Below are 20,963 nucleotides of genomic sequence, written 5' to 3'. Positions count from 1 at the left end.
ACTTTTAATAACTTAAACCTCTTGGCTTTGTCAACACTTAGTGAAGTAAATTCCAATAACGTTTCCAATTTGCCAACAACTAGGCATATAGCAAAATGCACCAAGAAATTTGCATTAAAATAAAGAGGGTACAAAAATGTTAACAAATTCAAAGTCTTCAATTACTTAACAAACCCAGTGTATATGCAGTAATGTACATATTGTAACAATTCAATCAATCATTGAATTTATAGAGCGCGCTACTTACCCGTAAGGGTCTCAAGGCGCTGGGGGTTGGGGGTGCTGCTACTGCTCGAAGAGCCAGGTCTTGAGGAGTTTTCTGAAGTTGAGCAGGTCTTGGGTCTGCCGTAGGTGGGTGGGGAGGGTGTTTCAGGTCTTGGCGGCGAGGAAGGAGAAGGATCTGCCACCGGCGGTCGTTCGTTGGGTGCGGACGACAGTGGCGAGGGCGAGGCTGGCTGAGCCGAGCTGGCGGGTGGGGTGTAGAAGCTGAGTTTGTTGTTGAGGTAGGCTGGTCCGGTGTTGTGGAGGGCTTTGTGTTCGTGGGTGAGTAGCTTGAAGGTGATCCTCTTTTTGACGGGGAGCCAGTGTAGGTTTCTCAGCTGGGGGGTGATGTGGCTGCAGCGCAGGATGTTGAGGATCAGTCTGACGGAGGCGTTTTGGATGCGTTGTAGTTGTTGCAGGAGTTTGGCCAGGATCCCTGCATAGACTGCGTTGCCGTAGTCTAGCCTTCGGCTGACGAGGGCCTGGGTCACAGTTCTTCTTGTTTCCGTGGTGATCCACTTGTAGATCCTGCGGAGCATGCGGAGGGTGTTGTAGCTGGAAGAGGAGACTGAGTTGACCTGCTTTGACAAGGAGAGGGAGGAGTCGAGGATGAATCCCAAGTTGTGTGCGTGGTCGGTGGGCATCGGTGCTGCTCCTAGTGTGGTGAGCCACCAGGAATCGTCCCAGGCAGAGGGGGTGGGCCCGAGGATGAGGAACTCCACCTTGTCTGAGTTGAGCTTCAGTCGGCTGCTCCTCTTCCATTCGGAAACCAAGCCTCTGCTATATTCAAGTCATTCTTTTCTTTATTGCCAAGCAAAACCAACTGGCAATGCCATACGTTTTTATTTATCTTTTTTTTTTATAACAAAATCATCTTTTAGGAGATTGACACAGAGAGAATGCTCCGGAAAATACTCTAGTGATCATAGGTTGAGCCACCTGACAGCACTCGAAGTGAGGTAAAACCTTTTCCGAACCTGTATAAAGTCTGCAAGAATAGTTCATAAGATGATGAATCTTTGGAAAAATGTATCCATCAAAAGATGGTCTTGTACCTACCAAAATGATCACAAGTTTCAAACCCAGTAAATTTACAAGGAAAGGGTATCAAACTGTCCAGTTCTGCTGAAATAACACTCTATGAGTAGTAGTCAATATGAAGCTATCCAACAGATCTGGGTGCCATGTTCAGTGGGCCAGGTGATACGTGTGAGAAAGTGCCCTCTTTCTGCATGGCATGCCCCCACTTTTTGCTGAATTGCTGATGTTCTTTGACTCGGTGTGCCCTGGGCTCCTGCTAATCAGGTACCCAGGACCTATGTTCCTTCCCTAAAAATTGCATTGAAGCCTAAACCCAATTGGCACCTCTGGCCACAGGTCAGCCCCATGTAAATGGTACCACAGGTACCCAGGGCACTGTGACCAGAGAAGGCCTCTAAGGGCGGCAGCACTTATTGTGCCACCCTTAGAGGTCATGTACCCGACACTCACATACTGCCTTTGCAGGCTGCGTGTCTTGGTGTAGAACCAAGTAAAGTGTTGACATGACACACATCCTTGTGTGCTGTGGCTACAACCCACTGCCCTGGCATAGGGAAGTCACACCTCTAGCTGGGTGCACTATACCATTGGTGAGGGTACAAGTGCATGAGCCCTGTACCCTAAAGTGTCTAAGTCAATTCTAAGACATTGTAAGTGTAGTGCTGCCATTAAGAGTATATGGTGCTGGGGAGTTTGTCATTACGAACTCCACAGACCCACAATGGCTACACTGAAAACTGAGAAGTTTGGTATCAAAATTCTCAGCACATTAAACCCATACTGATGCCAGTGTGGGATTTAAAGTCAAATGCACAACAGAGGGCATCTTAGAGATGCCCTCTGAAACTCAACCAATTTCTAGTGTCCAGACTGAGTGGCTGCTTAAGCTGCCATCAACAGACATGTTTCTGGACCCTGGGTCAAGAGCCTGCTGCTCTCGGGGGCCTGAAACAATGCACATCCTGGGACGAGGTGCCAAGCCTCCTGGGCAGGGTTCACGAAGGGGAAGCTTCAAAGGCATGCCACCTTTGTGAGCTTCCCCAGGCAACTTTGTGCTTTCAGCAACTGGTCCCCACTGGTTCAACCCCCCCACTTTGGGTGGGAGAACCGGTAGGAAAACAAGTGAGGGAGAGAGGTGTGCCCACCTCTAGCAACTCCACCCCTCAGGTGGGGTAGGCGAGGTGAAGCACAACTCTGAGTCACCGCGATCTTGAGGATGGGGGACCCAACCAACCAGGGACAGGCTCCTGCCCCCCTCCCACCGGATAGTGGCACAATAGGGGGGTGTACCCACCCCAGGGATGGAACCCATTGGTCCCTGCCCTCTACCTACCTGTAACGCCCCTAAATCTAGTATTTAGGGGGCACCCTGAACCTTGCTTCCTCAGATCCAGAAACGACAAGAAGGAAGTTAAGAAGAAGGACCGAAGAGCTGTGCAGAGCTAACAAGAGGACGACGTCCACTGACTTGGTCCCAGCCCAGCAGGCATGTCTCCCCTAAAACCTTATTCTGCAAAACCCCGGTGTGTCGTGCAGCCATCAACCTCAAAAACCCCGGAGGACCTGCCTGCCTTCACTTCCAAAGACTGCTTCTCCAGTGAACACCGGATTCGTTCAACAGCAACCTCCGGAGGCAGCACTCTCTGCACCCACCGAACCCAGCCCGAGCTTGAGCGGAAAAAAAACACGAGGTGGTCACATTGGCGATCCTGAACCGAGATCCGGCGATCCCTGACCTGCCTCAAGCTTCCAGCCGACACCTGCAGTCTAAATCCAGAAGGCCCCCCTAACCGCGAACAGGAGCTGGGAGCTGGTAAGAAGATACGACCCAAAAAGGCACCCCTGCACCCAAAGCCCCACATCTTTGTGTGCCCAAACCGACTGTCTAACCAACCTCTAACTTCCCAACTTAACTCTCGAAGTGGTGTTCGCACCCAGAAGTCTTTCATCTCTCTGCCTGTAGTGCTTTTGCAAACTGGAGGTTCTCCATTGGAAACCTTAGGGCGCCCGATCTCGAAGCAGCACTCTGCACCGCTGAGGGTGCACTTATGTGCTACTTTATTTCCACATTTGCCCTGACCTAAACCCTAGGAGCTTTGCTCCCACAACCCAGTGGCCTGCTCATTTGCAGCCACCAACCGGAGGCCCCCTTTCTCCTGTTGGATAACATTGGGCCTCAACACTCTGCACCTGGCCGCCCACGTGCCGCTGAGGGTGTAACAAGAGAGCATCACTGACCCTGGGTGACCCCGGAGTCTAACCCCAGAACCTTAACTCCCACAGTCAATAACTTACCTTTGAACCAATAACCTGTTTTTCCTCAATAGGAGAACATTGACAATTTTCTTCCAAAAAGTTTTTAAGTGTGGAGTTTTGAAATCTAAAAATATTCTCTAAAAATCGCATAAATAAACAAAACGTATTTACGTACCTGTTTCCAGGAAATGTCCCAGTGCTAAATCTAGGTATCCAGCACTGAGTTAGAAAAGTAAATTACCTGTAATTTACTAGCAAGATGATAACCTCGAAATTAGTGTTTATTAGGCACTTAGGCAAGTCAGTGATATGTCCAAATAATACTGAATGCATTTACCATAACCTTTCAATTAATAACAGTTCAATGCATGTTCAAGGGGATTGTGCGTATGCTATTTGTTGATTTCTCCCAACACCATACATCCATCCAGAAACACTGAGGGAGTGGAGGAATAACGCAGCAGTCAACCAAACAAGATCTATGGTGGAATATAATTTGGTTTACCTAAGGACTGCATGCGTAAGAGTGCCAAGATCAAGTCAGAGTGGTAGGTGGCTTTAACTTTAGTTATTTCCACTGGAAAGCCTGCACTGAAATTGGGCCTGTCAACGTGCATCTCTCTTTATTAAATCATAAACAATAGACATTTTTTGTAAAGAAACTCAACAAAGGCAGTCAATGTGATAGAATATAAAGCTGCTTAACAAATTCAACAAATCCAAAGTGATCACCCAAGCTCGAAAACTGCAGATTGACTTCAACAAAAGTAATGGAAAAATAAAGCTATAAAATAAGGAACCGTATGCTTGTAAAGAAAATAAATGCACCCAAAATTGGCATTTTTGCTTAATAAACTATTGTGGGCATGAGATGCATCATGTAATATCCTTTATCAGCATTCCTGTAGCTTAATATTCGTTAGTGAAATCCATAGACTTATTTTTTTAATAGAATGCACCCTAAAATATCCTCCAAATTAAAAGATAAAATGATGCAAACATTTAAATACAGAAAACCGCACATAACTTACTTAATTGCATGTGTACAATGGCTGCGGCTTTTCCTGTTGTAAGTGACCAAACATTAATTTCATCTATTGAGTAAACATCTTCAATTTTCATCAGATCTGCTTTGATGTGGTCCACATTTAAGTGCCTAGGAACACCTACGACGTTGAATACAAAAATATAATTACATTTACACTTTATTCGAATGAACACTCTTAGTTGGGTAGTCAACGGTGAAGTTGAACTCTGGCGTCGTTTGTATTTTCAATGACTGAACTCCACCTCTGTATCAACTTCCTTTGGGCTTTTTTAAATTAAATAGTTAGACATGTCACCTCTTTACATTTAAAAATATCTTTCACTGTCCTTTAGGTTGGTCTTTGTATTAAACTGTATTGTTTTACAGCTATGAATGACAGGGTGTTAATATTGGTTTGGACAGAAGCAAACCGCTTCCACAATCTTTCAGATTATTTAAGGGCTTTCTTATTTAATACAGGACTCGCTCAAAACTGCAGGTAAGTGTTGCAAATAAGCAAGCAATGTAGTTGTCACTACAATATACAAAGATTTATATAACATATTATGGAGAACCTAGGGTGCAGCAAAATATATTATTTACAGGTACGAACGCTTTATGTACAAAAGTGCAGGACAGGAATAGAAAGACAGACTCAGGAACATGGTGCAGATGTAAAGATGCATATTGGCAGGAAAAACAAGATGGCTCAAGTCAAATAAAACATTTAATGCGTCGTCATCCCTCCAAAACGGTGCCCTTCTTACACATTTATGCACCCAATGTATAACCTGCGTCTTTCACACTACTCTTCAGGTTGCAAATTCAACTTTCTTTTTACACCACTACCAGCAGGAGAACCAATGCCTTCAGCTTTTAACCATCTCCTAGTACCTGTTTGCAGGTCAATTACTTCCTTGACTGAGGACAAAAAGCTGACATCAATACTTTAGTGAGCCTTCTTCCAGTTCATACTTCAGGTTTCCCTTCCTAACATGAGTGGGAATTTTAACTAGTTATCTCCCTCTTTTGAAACTCATTTTATTTCACATGATGAACGGTATTGTATCAAGTTTTACTATTCTCCTGAATGTCTTGCTCATATTCTTATCCCTGCATACATACACCACACTCACCTTTTTGACCAGGTTTATGCAACCAGCCTGGTTCAAGACAACTCCCTCCATTCCACCCACTGGGTGCTTCACAGCTAGTGACTTAAGTGGTTGCAAGGGGAATACACCTCTAAGCCCACAACAATTGTCACAGACTCAATTATAGACAAACCACTTGCCACTCAAAGTCTTATACAGATCCCAACATGTTCTTTCCAGAGGTTAATTTCCCTGTGGGTGGTATAAACTACAGGTTTTGTTCAACGGTCCATAGGTTCTATTACACCTACCAAAAATGTGTTTAAAAGCTCCTGCAAAATCCACTCATAGGAATTCCACTCATTTTGTGTTTGCCCAGTGTAACACCATCTCTCAACCTGATGACATACTCAAAATATTTAATTTCCCCTAATTCTTCATTCCTTTGTTTTTTAATTATGTCCTAAAGCTGCAATCTTTCTTTATGAACCTCTGCAATGCTGCCCCTACAGTTCTCATTAGCTCTGTTCATCATAACACCAGGCTTTACCACAATTCAGTAACGGATAACACTGGTTCTTTCCACCCTGCCATTAGTACTATTCCTATCAATCATTGATGAAAAACAACATAAAATATCCTGTCTGATAACAATAATTCCTTTAATTCAACTATGGGTTCAAAACAACTTATTGGTCTATTTTTAGCCCACCATACGCTACAGATGTGATGTCCGGTTATTTTACTACTTAGTCTACAGAATGACTCGTACTGAAATTATGGTGACCCTTGCTCCAGTTTTTTTCTTATTCAACAGAGGCATACCCTGGGAACATTTCCCAAATGCCCACAAATGTAATATTTCATTTGGTGCAGGACAGAATATAACATTTGAAACATGTGGCAGCAATCCACATCAATAACATTCATTACGGTTCACTAGTTGAAAAGATAATGTTACTTAACCTTTAATCACATGTTTATAAGGTGGGGTACTGAAGATTCACATGCTGTACATATTCCTGACACCTAGTGTTGGGCTTGGACCTAACAAGTTGTTTTTGTTTGAAGATGCCTTTTTTGAGATACGAGATACTCTGTGACTCCTCCCTTAGTTTGTAATGCACATGGGAACAGACTCATAAGATTGGTTTTCACACAGCAGGTGAGTGCAAGTATTGACTGGTGAGTGGCGAGAATATGGTGGCCATGCAATTGGTGTGTTTAAGTAAAATATATTAACAAAGAAAAGATATCTGCAGCAAAAATCAGACTGCTGGGGAGGTGGATGGGCACATGGGAATCTACAGCACTACCTACTACAAACAGATGTTTGTAGTATAAACAAAAAAATGTATTTGTAGCATGCATGGCTGTAGATACACGTTCTACAGAATGAAAAGCAGATCTCCCCAAAGCGGTGGCTAGAAAGCAATGATGCATAAGTCTGAAGTTAATATATCAAAACTGTTTGGCCAGGTTTAGCCAGTAGATGAGTTAAAATAGCCACACTGTAATGCTTTGCATAGGTATGTGAAATTGACCGTGTAGCTGCTTTGCAGATGCCAGCTTTGGGAATATTCCCTAAAAAAGCCATGGAACTCCCTTCTTCCAAGTAGAGTGAACTCCTGTGGTAGCAACGAAAATTCTTCTGGCTTTTAGGTGGGAAGTTTAGATGCATTTGACAATTGACCTAGCTATGCCGGCTTTATGAAGTTTAGCAAAAGCAACAGAGTTGTCGAATTTTACAAAAAGGTTTAGTCCTGTTAATGTAGTACATTAGAGCTCTTTTAACATATAATGTGTGAGGGCCCTTTCACCAACTGAGTCCAGTTGAAGAACAAAGCTAAGATTCCAGAGCAGCAGGTAGAACTCTGGGTGGAATAACCCTCTTAAGGTCCATATGTAATTGGATTATTAAATGGGGTGGGTGACTAACCACCTGATGATGAAATACTCAACTTTTCAGGGTGAACCCTTAAAAATTACAAATTAACTGCAGCTCAACCCCCTAATAAGTATAGCACCAAGGAGACAGGTTAATTTAGAGCAATGTGTAGAGTATTTATGTAGTACCAAAACAGTAAGGAAGTCGCAATGCAACACAAAAAACTAATTAGAAAAATATAGAAGTACAATTTAATAAACAAAGTGACAAAAACAAATAAGGGGAACCAGAGATATAAAGTTTTAATTAGAAAGAGCAAACACTAAGGACCATAAAGTGCCAATGACATTCAATGGTTAGGGTAGACCGGGGGCTAGATGCAATTTGACACTGAGTGGGGTTGGATACACAAGCCAGGTTAATACTGGTCAAAGATTTTACTGTTTGCCTTTAGTCCTTTACGTCCCAACCCACCAATAAATATAGCCACCCCCTCCCCCAATCCCTAGGATCTCGGCTGAGGAACTTCAAGACACTGAGTGTGGCAGGATAAGGGGCCAACAGGACGGTCCAGTCCAGGCCCAGTTGCCATTGATCAGCTGAGCCATTGCAGGAAAAGCTTGTTATATATATATATCACAGCTTTCCAAACTTTTCATGTTGGGGACACACTTTTTGGAGATGCATCATTTTGGGACACAGTAAGGCAGTGTAGCGAGCGAGAGTAGCATAGTGAGCACGAAACACCTAAGGGAAGTTCGAGGGGTTCTCACTCAGTCTGTATGTCTGTCTGTATGTCTGTCTGTCTGTCTCCCTCTGTCTGTCTCCCTCCCTTGTCTCTTTCTGTCTGTCTTGCTCCCTCTGTCTCCCTCCCTCTGTCTGTTGCCCTCTGTCTGCCGGTCTCTGTCTGCCGGTCTCTGTCTGCCGGTCTCTGTCTGCCGGTCTCTGTCTGCCGGTCTCTGTCTGCCGGTCTCTGTCTGCCGGTCTCTCGGTCTCCCTCTCTCGGTCTCCCTCTCTCGGTCTCCCTCTCTCGGTCTCCCTCTCTCTGTCTCCCTCTCTCTGTCTCCCTCTCTCTGTCTCCCTCTCTCTGTCTCCCTCTCTCTGTCTCCCTCTCTCTGTCTCCCTCTCTCTGTCTCCCTCTCTCTGTCTCCCTCCCTCTGTCTCCCTCCCTCTGTCTCCCTCCCTCTGTCTCCCTCCCTCTGTCTGTCTCCCTCTGTCTGTCTCCAGCTGTCTCTCTCCAGCTGTCTCTCTCCAGCTGTCTCCCTCCCTCTCTCGCTGTCTCCCTCCCTCTCTCTCCCTACTTCTGTCTCCCTCTACCTCTCTTGCTCTCTCTGTCTACCTCTCTCTGTCTCTCTCCCTCTGTCTCTCTCCCTCTGTCTTCCTCCCTCCGTCTCCCTCCCTCTGTCTCCCTCCCTCTGTCTCCCTCCCTCTGTCTCCCTCTCTCTGTCTCCCTCTCTCTGTCTCCCTCTCTCTGTCTCCCTCTCTCTGTCTCCCTCTCTCTGTCTCCCTCTCTCTGTCTCCCTCTCTCTGTCTCCCTCTCTCTGTCTCCCTCTCTCTGTCTCCCTCTCTCTGTCTCCCTCTCTCTGTCTCCCTCTCTCTGTCTCCCTCTCTCTCTCCCTCTCTCTCCCTCGGTCTCCCGCTATCTGTCTCCCTCTCTCTCCCTCGGTCTCCCGCTATCTGTCTCCCTCTCCCCCTGTCTCCTTCCCTCTGTCTCCCTCCCTCTGTCTCTCTCCCTCACTCTGTCTCTCTCCCTTCCTCTGTCTGTCTCCCTCTGTCTGTCTACCTCTGTCTGTCTCCCTCTTCCTGCCTCTGTCTACCCCGGACTCCCTCCCTCTGTCTCCCTCCCTCCTTCTGTCTCCCTCTACCTCTCTTGCTCTCTCTACCTCTCTCTGTCTCTCTCCCTCTGTCTCTCTCCCTCTGTCTCTCTCCAGCTGTCTCTCTCCAGCTGTCTCTCTCCAGCTGTCTCCCTCCCTCTCTCGCTGTCTCCCTCCCTCTCTCTCCCTCCTTCTGTCTCCCTCTACCTCTCTTGCTCTCTCTGTCTACCTCTCTCTGTCTCTCTCCCTCTGTCTCTCTCCCTCTGTCTCCCTCCCTCTGTCTCCCTCCCTCTGTCTCCCTCCCTCTGTCTCCCTCCCTCTGTCTCCCTCCCTCTGTCTCCCTCCCTCTGTCTCCCTCTCTCTGTCTCCCTCTCTCTGTCTTCCTCTCTCTCTCCCTCTCTCTCCCTCGGTCTCCCGCTATCTGTCTCCCTCTCTCTCCCTCGGTCTCCCGCTATCTGTCTCCCTCTCCCCCTGTCTCCTTCCCTCTGTCTCCCTCCCTCTGTCTCTCTCCCTCACTCTGTCTCTCTCCCTTCCTCTGTCTGTCTCCCTTCCTCTGTCTGTCTCCCTCTGTCTGTCTCCCTCTGTCTGTCTCCCTCTGTCTCTCTCCAGCTGTCTCTCTCCAGCTGTCTCTCTCCAGCTGTCTCCCTCCCTCTCTCGCTGTCTCCCTCCCTCTCTCTCCCTACTTCTGTCTCCCTCTACCTCTCTTGCTCTCTCTGTCTACCTCTCTCTGTCTCTCTCCCTCTGTCTCTCTCCCTCTGTCTCTCTCCCTCTGTCTCTCTCCCTCTGTCTCTCTCCCTCTGTCTCTCTCCCTCTGTCTCTCTCCCTCTGTCTCTCTCCCTCTGTCTCTCTCCCTCTGTCTCCCTCCCTCTGTCTCCCTCCCTCTGTCTCCCTCTCTCTGTCTCCCTCTCTCTGTCTCCCTCTCTCTGTCTCCCTCTCTCTGTCTCCCTCTCTCTGTCTCCCTCTCTCTGTCTCCCTCTCTCTGTCTCCCTCTCTCTGTCTCCCTCTCTCTGTCTCCCTCTCTCTCTCCCTCGGTCTCCCGCTATCTGTCTCCCTCTCTCTCCCTCGGTCTCCCGCTATCTGTCTCCCTCTCCCCCTGTCTCCTTCCCTCTGTCTCCCTCCCTCTGTCTCCCTCCCTCTGTCTCTCTCCCTCTGTCTCTCTCCCTCTGTCTCTGTCTGTCTCCCTCTGTCTGTCTCCCTCTGTCTGTCTCCCTCTGTCTCTCTCCAGCTGTCTCTCTCCAGCTGTCTCTCTCCAGCTGTCTCTCTCCAGCTGTCTCTCTCCAGCTGTCTCCCTCCCTCTCTCGCTGTCTCCCTCCCTCTCTCTCCCTCCTTCTGTCTCCCTCTACCTCTCTTGCTCTCTCTGTCTACCTCCCTCTGTCTCCCTCCCTCTGTCTCCCTCCCTCTGTCTCCCTCCCTCTGTCTCCCTCCCTCTGTCTCTCTCCCTCTGTCTCTCTCCCTCTGTCTCCCTCCCTCTGTCTCCCTCCCTCTGTCTCCCTCCCTCTGTCTCCCTCCCTCTGTCTCCCTCTCTCTGTCTCCCTCTCTCTGTCTCCCTCTCTCTGTCTCCCTCTCTCTGTCTCGGTCTCCCTCCCTCTGTCTCCCTCCCTCTGTCTCCCTCCCTCTGTCTCCCTCCCTCTGTCTCCCTCCCTCTGTCTCCCTCCCTCTGTCTCCCTCCCTCTGTCTCCCTCCCTCTGTCTCCCTCCCTCTGTCTCCCTCCCTCTGTCACCCTCCCTCTGTCACCCTCCCTCTGTCACCCTCCCTCTGTCACCCTCCCTCTGTCACCCTCCCTCTGTCACCCTCCCTCTGTCACCCTCTGTCTGTCACCCTCTGTCTGTCACCCTCTGTCTGTCTCCCTCCCTCTGTCTGTTGCCCTCTGTCTCCCTCCGTCTGCGGGTCTCTGTCTGCCGGTCTCTGTCTGCCGGTCTCTGTCTGCCGGTCTCTGTCTGCCGGTCTCTGTCTGCCGGTCTCTGTCTGCCGGTCTCTCTGTCTCCCTCCCTCTGTCTCCCTCCCTCTGTCTCCCTCTCTCTCTCTCTCTCTCCCGCTATCTGTCTCCCGCTATCTGTCTCCCGCTATCTGTCTCCCGCTATCTGTCTCCCTCTCCCCCTGTCTCCTTCCCTCTGTCTCCCTCCCTCTGTCTCTCTCCCTTCCTCTGTCTCTCTCCCTTCCTCTGTCTCTCTCCCTTCCTCTGTCTCTCTTCCTCTGTCTCCCTTCCTCTGTCTGTCTCCCTCTGTCTGTCTCCCTCTGTCTGTCTCCCTCTGTCTGTCTCCCTCTGTCTGTCTCCCTCTGTCTGTCTCCCTCTGTCTGTCTCCCTCTGTCTGTCTCCCTCTGTCTGTCTCCCTCTGTCTCCCTCTGTCTGTCTCCCTCTGTCTGTCTCCCTCTGTCTGCCTCCCTCTGTCTGTCTCCCTCTGTCTGTCTCCCTCCCTCTTCCTGCTTCTGTCTACCCCGGACTCCCTCCCTCTGTCTCCCGGACTCCCTCCCTCTGTCTCCCTCTGTCTCCTTCCCTCCCTCTGTCTCCTTCCCTCCCTCTGTCTCCTTCCCTCCCTCTGTCTCCTTTCCTCCCTCTGTCTCCTTCCCTCCCTCTGTCTCCTTCCCTCCCTCTGTCTCCTTCCCTCCCTCTGTCTCCCTCCCCTTCTCCCTCCGTCTCCCTCCCTCTGTCTCCCTCCCTCTGTCTCCGTCCCTTTGTCTCCCTCCCTCTAACCCTCTCTGTCTCCCTCTCTCCGTCTCCCTCTCTCCGTCTCCCTCTCTCCGTCTCCCTCTCTCCGTCTCCCTCTCTCCGTCTCCCTCTCTCCGTCTCCCTCTCTCCGTCTCCCTCTCTCCGTCTCCCTCTCTCCGTCTCCCTCTCTCCGTCTCCCTCTCTCCGTCTCCCTCTCTCCGTCTCCCTCTCTCCGTCTCCCTCTCTCTCAGTCTTCCTCCCTCTGTCTCCCTCCCTCAGCCTGTCATCCTCTGTCGCCTCACCCCAGCTTACAGGGCACACACACAGCCGCATCCGAGTGATTCGCATGTCTTTAAAAGACCATTTACTTGTTAATAGGGCTTTGTTGTGAATGGCAGGCCCCTGTAGAGCAGAGTGTGTCGGAGTCCACGCTGCTAGAAGCAGTTATGTGCTAAGTGCCCTAAATATCGGTGGTGTCATCCCGCGACACACCCACCACTTGCAGGTGACACAGTACTGTTTCGGGACACACAGTTTGGAAAGCTCTGATCTAGACTGTCAAGCAGAATTTCACATTTCAGCAGTATTTGACATTAATGTAAAAAATTATACTCACAACCCCTACCCGACATATACCGTCAAGATCAGAGCAGTCCTCTCTGCCCATTCAGGTCAGACTACTGTTTGCTCCTGGAAAACATTTCACACCTATTCAAATGCTAATTACTCGCTGGCAGAAGTGGGAGAACAAATACAAATTATAGCCCCAGAAACTTCAGGGAAGTTACTTTTCCTTGATAATTATTAAAAATCCAACTTCACCACTGAATTGGATTTTTAATAACTAAGCAATAATAGATACTTATTTTTTGTAACAAGTCCCATTCTACAGATAGAGTATTAGGATTTTAATTTGTACTCTGGTTTTCAACGTAGGGCAGCTTGGTTTGCCAAAGTGGAAAATCATTTTGGGTGCAAGTCACTGTAAGGAAATGCCCTACTTTTAAATACTAGAACCCTGCCTAGTAGGCAAAAAGGCTTATATAGGGGCGACCTAGTTATATTTAAAAGAGGTTATTTTGACTAGTTAAATTGCAGTTTTTACACTACTGCAGTCAGACTACACTGGTGATAGGCCTGAATCCATAGTGCATTGCCTTGGCATTTTGGGTTTTCATGAGTGGCGAACAGAACTATGTGAAAACCCCAGCACTGGAAGTACGGTAGTATGACTTGAGGGTGTAGTTCCCACTCGTGGACTAGTTGATGCATCCCGCTGAGCAGGTCAGCACAATCGTTGTCCACTCCTAGCAAGTACTGCACTAGGAGCTATATTGACGGTGAATCACCCAATGCCACATTTTTTGTGCCATTGCTGAACAGTGTGGTAAATGATACCGCCATGTTTCTGTAGAGAGTACATGGCAGTCATGTTGATATTTTTACTAATATCACTTTGCCTTGAATATCCCAAAAGAGCTTCAAGAGCTAGCTGAATCACAGTAAGTTCCAGATAGTTGAAGTGGAGACTCTGTTGTTGGGGTGACCACAATCTCTGAACTATCATGTTGAGTAGATACGCCCTCCGAGCCAGAGAGGCATGCATTCCTTTATGATAGTCACTTGCGGGATGGAGTCTGTTCAGGGTCTGCCTTGCAATAGGCTGGTCCACAATTGCAGAGAGCAAAAGGTACTGGCCCTCATCAACACTAAATTTCCCAGTGAGCCATTACCTGTGATCGTTGTGGCGATAGACAATGCTGCAACCCGCACGTTTGTAACCTGGCATAGAGTACTAGTCTGATGCAATAAGATGACATCAACCCTGGGAGGTCCATTGCTATTCGGACTGCGAGCTGACAAAGCGGAAGTTGCTGCTGGAAGAGCTGCACTCTTTGCTGGTTGGGGAATGCTTTGCCGGTGATGGAACAGAGGATCACCCCACAAAGGGTTGAGCTGGTAAGGGTTGGAGATGAGACTTAGTGGCGTTTATTATAAATCCCAAGCTGTGGAGCAAGGAGATAGTAGCTTGAGTGCATACTAGGCACTGTTGCCTGCCTGCACTCTTGATCAGCCAATCGCCTAGATAGTGCAAGACATGAATGCCTCCCATTCTGAGGTGGGCGGCTATAACCACTAGACATTTTATGAACAGTCTTAGGTTTGTGGTAAACCCGAAAGGCTACACTTTAAATTGATAGTGTTGTCCAAAACAAAGGTATCAAGGGTGAGTCGGTGAATAAGTGTCCTTCATGTCCAGTGCCGTCGCACAAGTTACTACTTTTGTAATGATACATCTGTAAGAGACATTAGTTAGTGATAGATTCCTCATCTTAGAATATCCCCAGGCGTCAGACTGGATCCGGAAAGTTTTCTGCTTAGCAGTACCTCTGCGCGTCAGTAGGTGGCGTCCTGCGGCTCTGCGTCCATCACTGGCGTCGTAGGCGCCGAGATGACATCACGGAGAGTACATAGTCGCCACCCATGCGCGCTAACGTCCGTTCCGTACACAACTATTCCGCGCCGAAACGCAGAGCCATGCAAGATACTGACAATTGGTGCATAAAACTAGGGCCCCAAAAGGGGATGACCTTAACCCTAGTAATCAGTCTGCAGAACGGGGAGGATGGGTGGGGCGGTAAGGAATCTATCACTAACTAATGTCTCTTACAGATATATCGTTACACAAGTAGTAACTTGTTCATCTGAAAGAGACACGTTAGTGATAGATTCCTTACCTTAGAATAGATACCCCAGCAATACCAACCCCGGTGGTGGGTCTGCGAACGAGATTACACCAAAAAGTCCCGGAGCACTGAACGGTCAAAGAAGCCGTCTCTCCGGACCTGACTGTCAAGGCAGTAGTGTTTGGTAATGAATCTATAACCAACGTGTGCTGTGATGCTCACGTAGCTGCCTGACAGATGTCATTCAGAGAGACTCCTCGTTCCAAAGCAGTAGTGGCTGCCGTCGCCCTGGTGGAATGGGAGTGTCACCCTACTGGAGGCCGCTTTTTAGCCAGAGAATAACATGCTTTTATACACAAAATGACCCATCGAGAAATGGTTCACTTGTATACGGCCAGACCTTTCTTGGCACCCACGAAGCCAACAAAGAGTTGGTCATCCACATGGAACTGTTTTTTGCAATCCAGATAGAAAGAAAGCGAGTGTTTTCGGTCCAGACGGTGGAGCCTCTCTTCCTCTTTCGAAGGATGCGGAGGCGGAAAGAAGGTGGGCAAAGTGATAGTCTGCCCGATATGGAAGGCAGTGACAACCTTGGGCAGGAAGGATTGACGAGTCCTAAAGATAACTTTGTCCAGATGCACAGAGAGAAAAGGAGGCTCATGGATTAATATGAACAACTTAATATCAATGATCTATGCAAATTAAAAAATTCAAGCTTCAAACCAACTTTTTGGATTCAGTTTGGTGTTTAACATTTTTTAACCCACACTTTAGCGTGCTTTTAGCTATGCTCAGGGGGACGTCCCCTACACAGGAGACGTTTACTCATTCATTTATTCTACACCCCTTGTCCAGAGGGTGAAACCCCAGAAGCATGCCACAAATTGACAACATATTACACTTTTGGTGTGCGCAGTCCAATTCCGACTCCTCAAGTCCCACTGAGGCATAACGAAGGGAATAGGAGCAAAGAGATGTGTTATGCCTTTCAAGAAGCGACTTACAAACGGGGACTTGAAAAGGGAAGGCTGATCTGGAAGCCGAAAGGAAGGCAGATATGGCCGAAAGATAGCCCTCGATAGTGCCCAGAGCAGAGCCCTGCAGGGCTAGAGAAAGAAGAAACAAGAGAACCTCAGAAAGAGGGGCAGCAAGGGGATCCACAGCTTTGCTGTGCACCATGCCACAAACCTGTTCCACAGTCAGGTGTATACTGTCTTAGTGGAGGGACACCTGGCTGCCAAGATTACAGCACAGTCTTCAGGAAGCAGGTCAAAAGACGTCAACTGCCGCCAATCAATCTCCATGCACGGAGGTGGAGGCTGCACAGGTTCGGTGGAGGACCATCCCCTGCTGCTGCAGCAGAAAATCCTCCCGAAGAGGCAGTCTGATCGGAGTATTAATGGCCATGTTGAGCAGCCCTGGATATCAGACTCTCCGTGCCCAATCCGGAGCCACAAGAATGATTTGGGCCCGCTCGCGCCTGATCTTCTCCAGCACTCTGGGCAGAAGTGGTATAGGTGGAAAGGCTTACAACAGACATCAACGCCACTCGCGATGAAAAGCGTCGCCTAGCGAGTGCCGTCTTGGAAATTCCAACACGCAGAATTGCTGAAATTGCGCAATCTCTTTGGTGACGAGTAGATCTAACCAAGGCTCTTCCCACTGTTGAAAGAGACCTTGCACATTCTTTGCACGCTATTCGTGATCCATCATGCACCAGCGGCTAAGTTCGTCCGCCCTGGCATTCATAGAACCTGCCAGGTGTTGAACCACCGGGGATATGCTCTGATATTCCAGCTATCTCCAGAGGCGGAGGGCCTCTTGACATAGGGTCCACGACCCCACCTGCTCTGTTTGTTGCAGTACCACATGGCGGTGGTGTTGTCCGTGAACACCTGCACTACACTATACAACACTAGGAATGCTTTCAGTGCAAGACGAATCGCCCAGAGCTTCAGAAGGTTTATGTGAAGCCTGGACTCCACCAGAGACCAGAGGCCTCTGATCTCCGTCCCTCCCATGTGGCCGCCCCATCCCGGAAGGGATGCATCCGTCTCCAAAAGGGTTTGGTTGGGAAAGGGAGAGGGATCTGCCATTGACCCAATCCTGGTTTGTGAGCTACCACTGCAGTTGTCGTGCAGTGCACTCCGAGATCTGGATGCAATCGGACAGATTCCCCTGATGCTGCGCCCACTGGAACTTCAGGTCCCACTGCAGAACCCGCATATGCCACCTGGCATGTTTGACCAGCATAATGCAGGAGGCCATGAGGCCCAGCAGCCTCAGATTTATTCTGACCGAAACCCAGGATAGAGTCCGAAAGATCGGAATCATAGCCTGAATATCCTGGACTCGCTGTTCGGGAGGATAGACCGAAACCGCATTGTGTCCAGAACCGCACCGATGAATAGGAGCTTCTGAGAGGGAATCTGGTGTAACTTAGGCACATTGATGAAGAACCCCAGCAAATGCAGGAGGTCGGCCGTAGTCTGGAAGTGGGAGACGACTGCCTGGGGCGAGCCTGCGTTCAACAGCTAGTCGTCGAGATAGGGCAAGACTGAAACCACTGATCAGCGCAGATGAGGTGCAACCATCGCCATCACTTTCGTGAACACTCGAGGGGGACTGGTAAGACCAAAGAGGAGCCCGGTAAATTGAAAATGCTTGTGGCCTACCGTGAACCGCAGGTAACGCCGGTGGGACGCAGGACAGTGATGAGAAAATAAGCATACTTGCAAGTCCACCGCACCCATCCAGTCTTCTGGGTCGAGGGCAGACAAGACCAGAGCAAGCGTCAACATCTTGAACTTCTCCTTCCAGAGGAAGTGGTTAACGTCCCTGAGATCCAAGATAGGACGCAGGCCCTTGTCCTTCTTGGGGACCAGAAAGTAGTGGGAGTAACAACCACAACCTACTTCTGGGACAGGAACGCGCTCAATAGCTCCCTTGGTCAAGAGAGTCGCACCTTCCTGCTGGAGAAGGGCCAGATGATCCTCAGACATGCGGTGGTATCTTGGTGGCATGGCTGGAAGGGTAGTGTCGAAGGGAAGGGAGTAGGCCCATCAACTATTTGCAAAATCCACCTGTCCGACATGATGGTGCGCCATTGGGGGAGGTGATGGCGAATCCTGCCGCCCACTGGCGTTTGATGGGACTGAAAGGTCGAACTAGGAAGGTTTGGAGGCTGCTGCAGAGGGTAGGTTGGTGGACTGGCCCGCCCGCTGGCCCCTAGAACCATGACGGTTGTTCCCACATCTCCGGCTGCGCGAAAGGTTGGGTAAGTTGCTGCGGCCTGTGGCTCTGGCCGGGACGTAGCAGGGCACCACTTCCGTACCCAGAAATGGGGCGAAAAGCAGACTGCGCAGGGCGGGTGGAGAGGCCCAAGGACTTGGCCGTAGCCTGTGAGTCCTTAAAACAGCACCTGTGCAACCGTATCCCACACCAAGTGGGAATAACGGCCCTAGAGACATGCAGTGTTTACCGACCACAGTCCTAAGCTGGCGGAAGAGAACATTTCTTTCCAAGATGGTCCAGCTTCTTGGATTCCCTTTCCGGTGGAGCGGTAGAAAATGCGCTTTTGGAAGTGGAGGCTGGGACTACCAAGCTCTCCGGGGTGCGGTGTTGGGAGAGGAAAGTGGGGTCGCCCGGAGCCAGGCAGTGGCATCGGGCAATCATCCTGTCCACGGGAGCCCCTGTGTTGGGCCTGGACCACGTGCCGAAAAAGACGTCGGTGAAGGCTTCATTAAACGGCAGTAAGGGCTCTGAATAGCTCGCAGCCAGTTGAAGCACCTCTGTCAGGAGGTTAGTTCTGACCGCCAACGTAGGAAGCTCGAGGTTGAGAGCCTTGGATGCCCTATGCAACACCACTGCGTATGACGCTCCCTCCTCCGTAGCCACGGTAGGAGGAGACAACATGCCAAGGTCAGGGGAGGTGTTGAGACCACTGGCATTCCCCAGTTCCTATCTCCAGTCCTGTTCATCCAACTAGTCAGTCAGAGGGTCACCTGACCCCCTCCCAGTCCTCCTCCTCATCCTCTGGGTGCCATTCGGCTCGTGAAGGGACCCCCGGAGTGAACAGGGGCACAAAAACCCCACTCGGCGACAGATCCGTCAGGATGGAGGCCGGGGTCAACGACGGCCAGGGGTAGTGGTGCCAGAGGAAGCAGCACTGGTGGAGGCATAATCAGGTCAACTGGCGATGATCCGGATCCAGGCCTGCGGCCAAGGGGACGTCGGTGGAGAAGGCCTAGGCCCCCCCAACCAAGTCCCCGGGACCCCGAAGGCGCAGAAGCGGGTTTAGACTGCCCAAAGAGCGTCGATGCCCATGCACATTGCAAGGGAGTGATTTCAGGGTATATAGTGACTCTAAAAATACTTCTTCGCACAAAGACTTGCAACTCCGAACCCAAGACTAGATTGCATGAGTATGCGGAGTCCGTGTAGCTACAGTCATACCTTCTACAAACATTATTTTACTTGAATGGTTTCTTTCTTCTATAAGTTTGTTTCCCACTTTAGTGGTATACAACAATGAAATCTTCACAGATGGGCTTAGGACAAGGGCAATCTCCAGGAACGTCTTTAAACTGTTGAATATTTCCACTGATTCAAGAAGAATTGTATTTCTTGAAACAAATAAGCGTTATTGTATTTCTTTCCTACCTCACTTATGATTGATTCTGATTAATTGGTTAGTAAAAGTGTTAGTTTCACAAGCTGCAACCGGTACTCTAAATGTTGTCACATGTGAATCTTTAGATTTGACAGGTTAAGCTCTTTAAACAAGCATTTACAATGCAACGGTCTCGCCTTTGCCAAAGTTAGAGCTATTGGCATTGTAAATGACAACATTTTTATTTATGTGTTGGTTTTGAAAACAGATAAATAAATGGCATCATCATTTACAATGTCAATAGCTTAATCTCTCGCAAATGCGAGACCTATTGCATTTGCACCCACCCACACACCCACAGAGAGCCCCCCACACACAGAGCCCCACACATACACATACAGAGCCCCACACACGCGCACAGAGCCAGCCACATACACACACACACACAGCCCCCCCACACACCCACACACAGCCCCCCATACACACACACACAGCCTCTCACACGCACACAGCCCCACACACACACATACACACACATACCCGCACACAAACACAGAGCCACACACACACAGAGCCACACACACACAGAGCCACACACACAGAGCCACACACACACACACACAGAGCCACACACACACAGCCCCACACACACAGAGCACCACACACACAGAGCCCCATACACACACACACACACAGAGCCACACAAACAACGAGGAACGGGGGGCGGAAAAGCAAGCACAACGAGGCAACAGGGGGGTGGGGTGGCAGAAAAGCAAGCACAGCGGGGAACAGGGGGATGAGGGGCAGAAAAGCAAGCAGAACGAAGAAACAGGGGGTGGGGCAGAAAAGCGAGCACAACGAGGAATAGGGGGTGGGGGCGGAAAAGCGAGCACAACGAGGGACAGGGTGTGGGGGGCAGAAAAGCGAGCACAGCGAGGTACAGGGGGTTGGCCAGTGGGAAACGAAAAGCAAGTAAGGGTGGGCGGGAAGTAAAAGAAAGGCAAGAAAGGGTGGGCGGGAGGGGACGAAAGTAAACAAGCATTTACAATGCAATGGTCTCGGCTTTGTTAAAGTTAGAGCTATTGGTATTGCAAAGGGCTTTTTTTCATTTTTAGTATTTTTTAAAACATAGATAAATGGTATTGTCATTTGTAATGGCAATGGGTGAGCATTAGAGAGTAGTAGAGAGTATTAGCGGACACAGAGCCACACACACACACACAGAGCCACACACACACAGAGCCACACACACACAGAGCCACACACAGAGCCACACACACACACACACACAGAGACAGAGCCACACACACACAGACAGAGCCACACACACACACAGACAGAGCCACACACACACACACACACACAGACAGAGCCACGCACACAGACAGAGCCACACAAACACACAGACAGAGCCAAACACACAGACAGAGCCACACACACACACACACACACACACACACACACAGCTTAACACACAGAGAGTCACAGACACAGAGAGCCCAACACACACAGGCAAAAAAAAACAATGACATGCAGGGAACAGAGGCAAAAAAAAACGATGCAAAAAAAGAACTGATGACAAGCAGGGAACAGAGGCAAAAAAAAAAACGATGACAAGCAGGGAACAGGGGCAAAA

At 49.3% G+C, this 20,963-nt stretch overlaps 1 protein-coding gene across 1 annotated transcript in view; it reads right to left on the bottom strand.

The window, feature by feature from the left end:
* Nucleotides 1-20,963, bottom strand: part of SLC30A4 (solute carrier family 30 member 4) — a 287,690-nt gene that overhangs the window by 53,586 nt on the left and 213,141 nt on the right. The window contains exon 6 of the mRNA XM_078684769.1: nt 4,590-4,724. Within this exon, the coding sequence (XP_078540895.1) occupies nt 4,590-4,724 (135 nt within the window). The remainder of the gene's footprint in view (nt 1-4,589; nt 4,725-20,963) is intronic.

Source organism: Lissotriton helveticus, chromosome 3_2 (assembly GCF_964261635.1).
Source record: "Lissotriton helveticus chromosome 3_2, aLisHel1.1, whole genome shotgun sequence".
In the NCBI taxonomy this organism is placed as follows: Eukaryota; Metazoa; Chordata; class Amphibia; order Caudata; family Salamandridae; genus Lissotriton; species Lissotriton helveticus.
The sequence above is the reverse complement of the archived record's forward strand: the minus strand, read 5'-3'. Positions and strand labels throughout refer to the sequence as shown.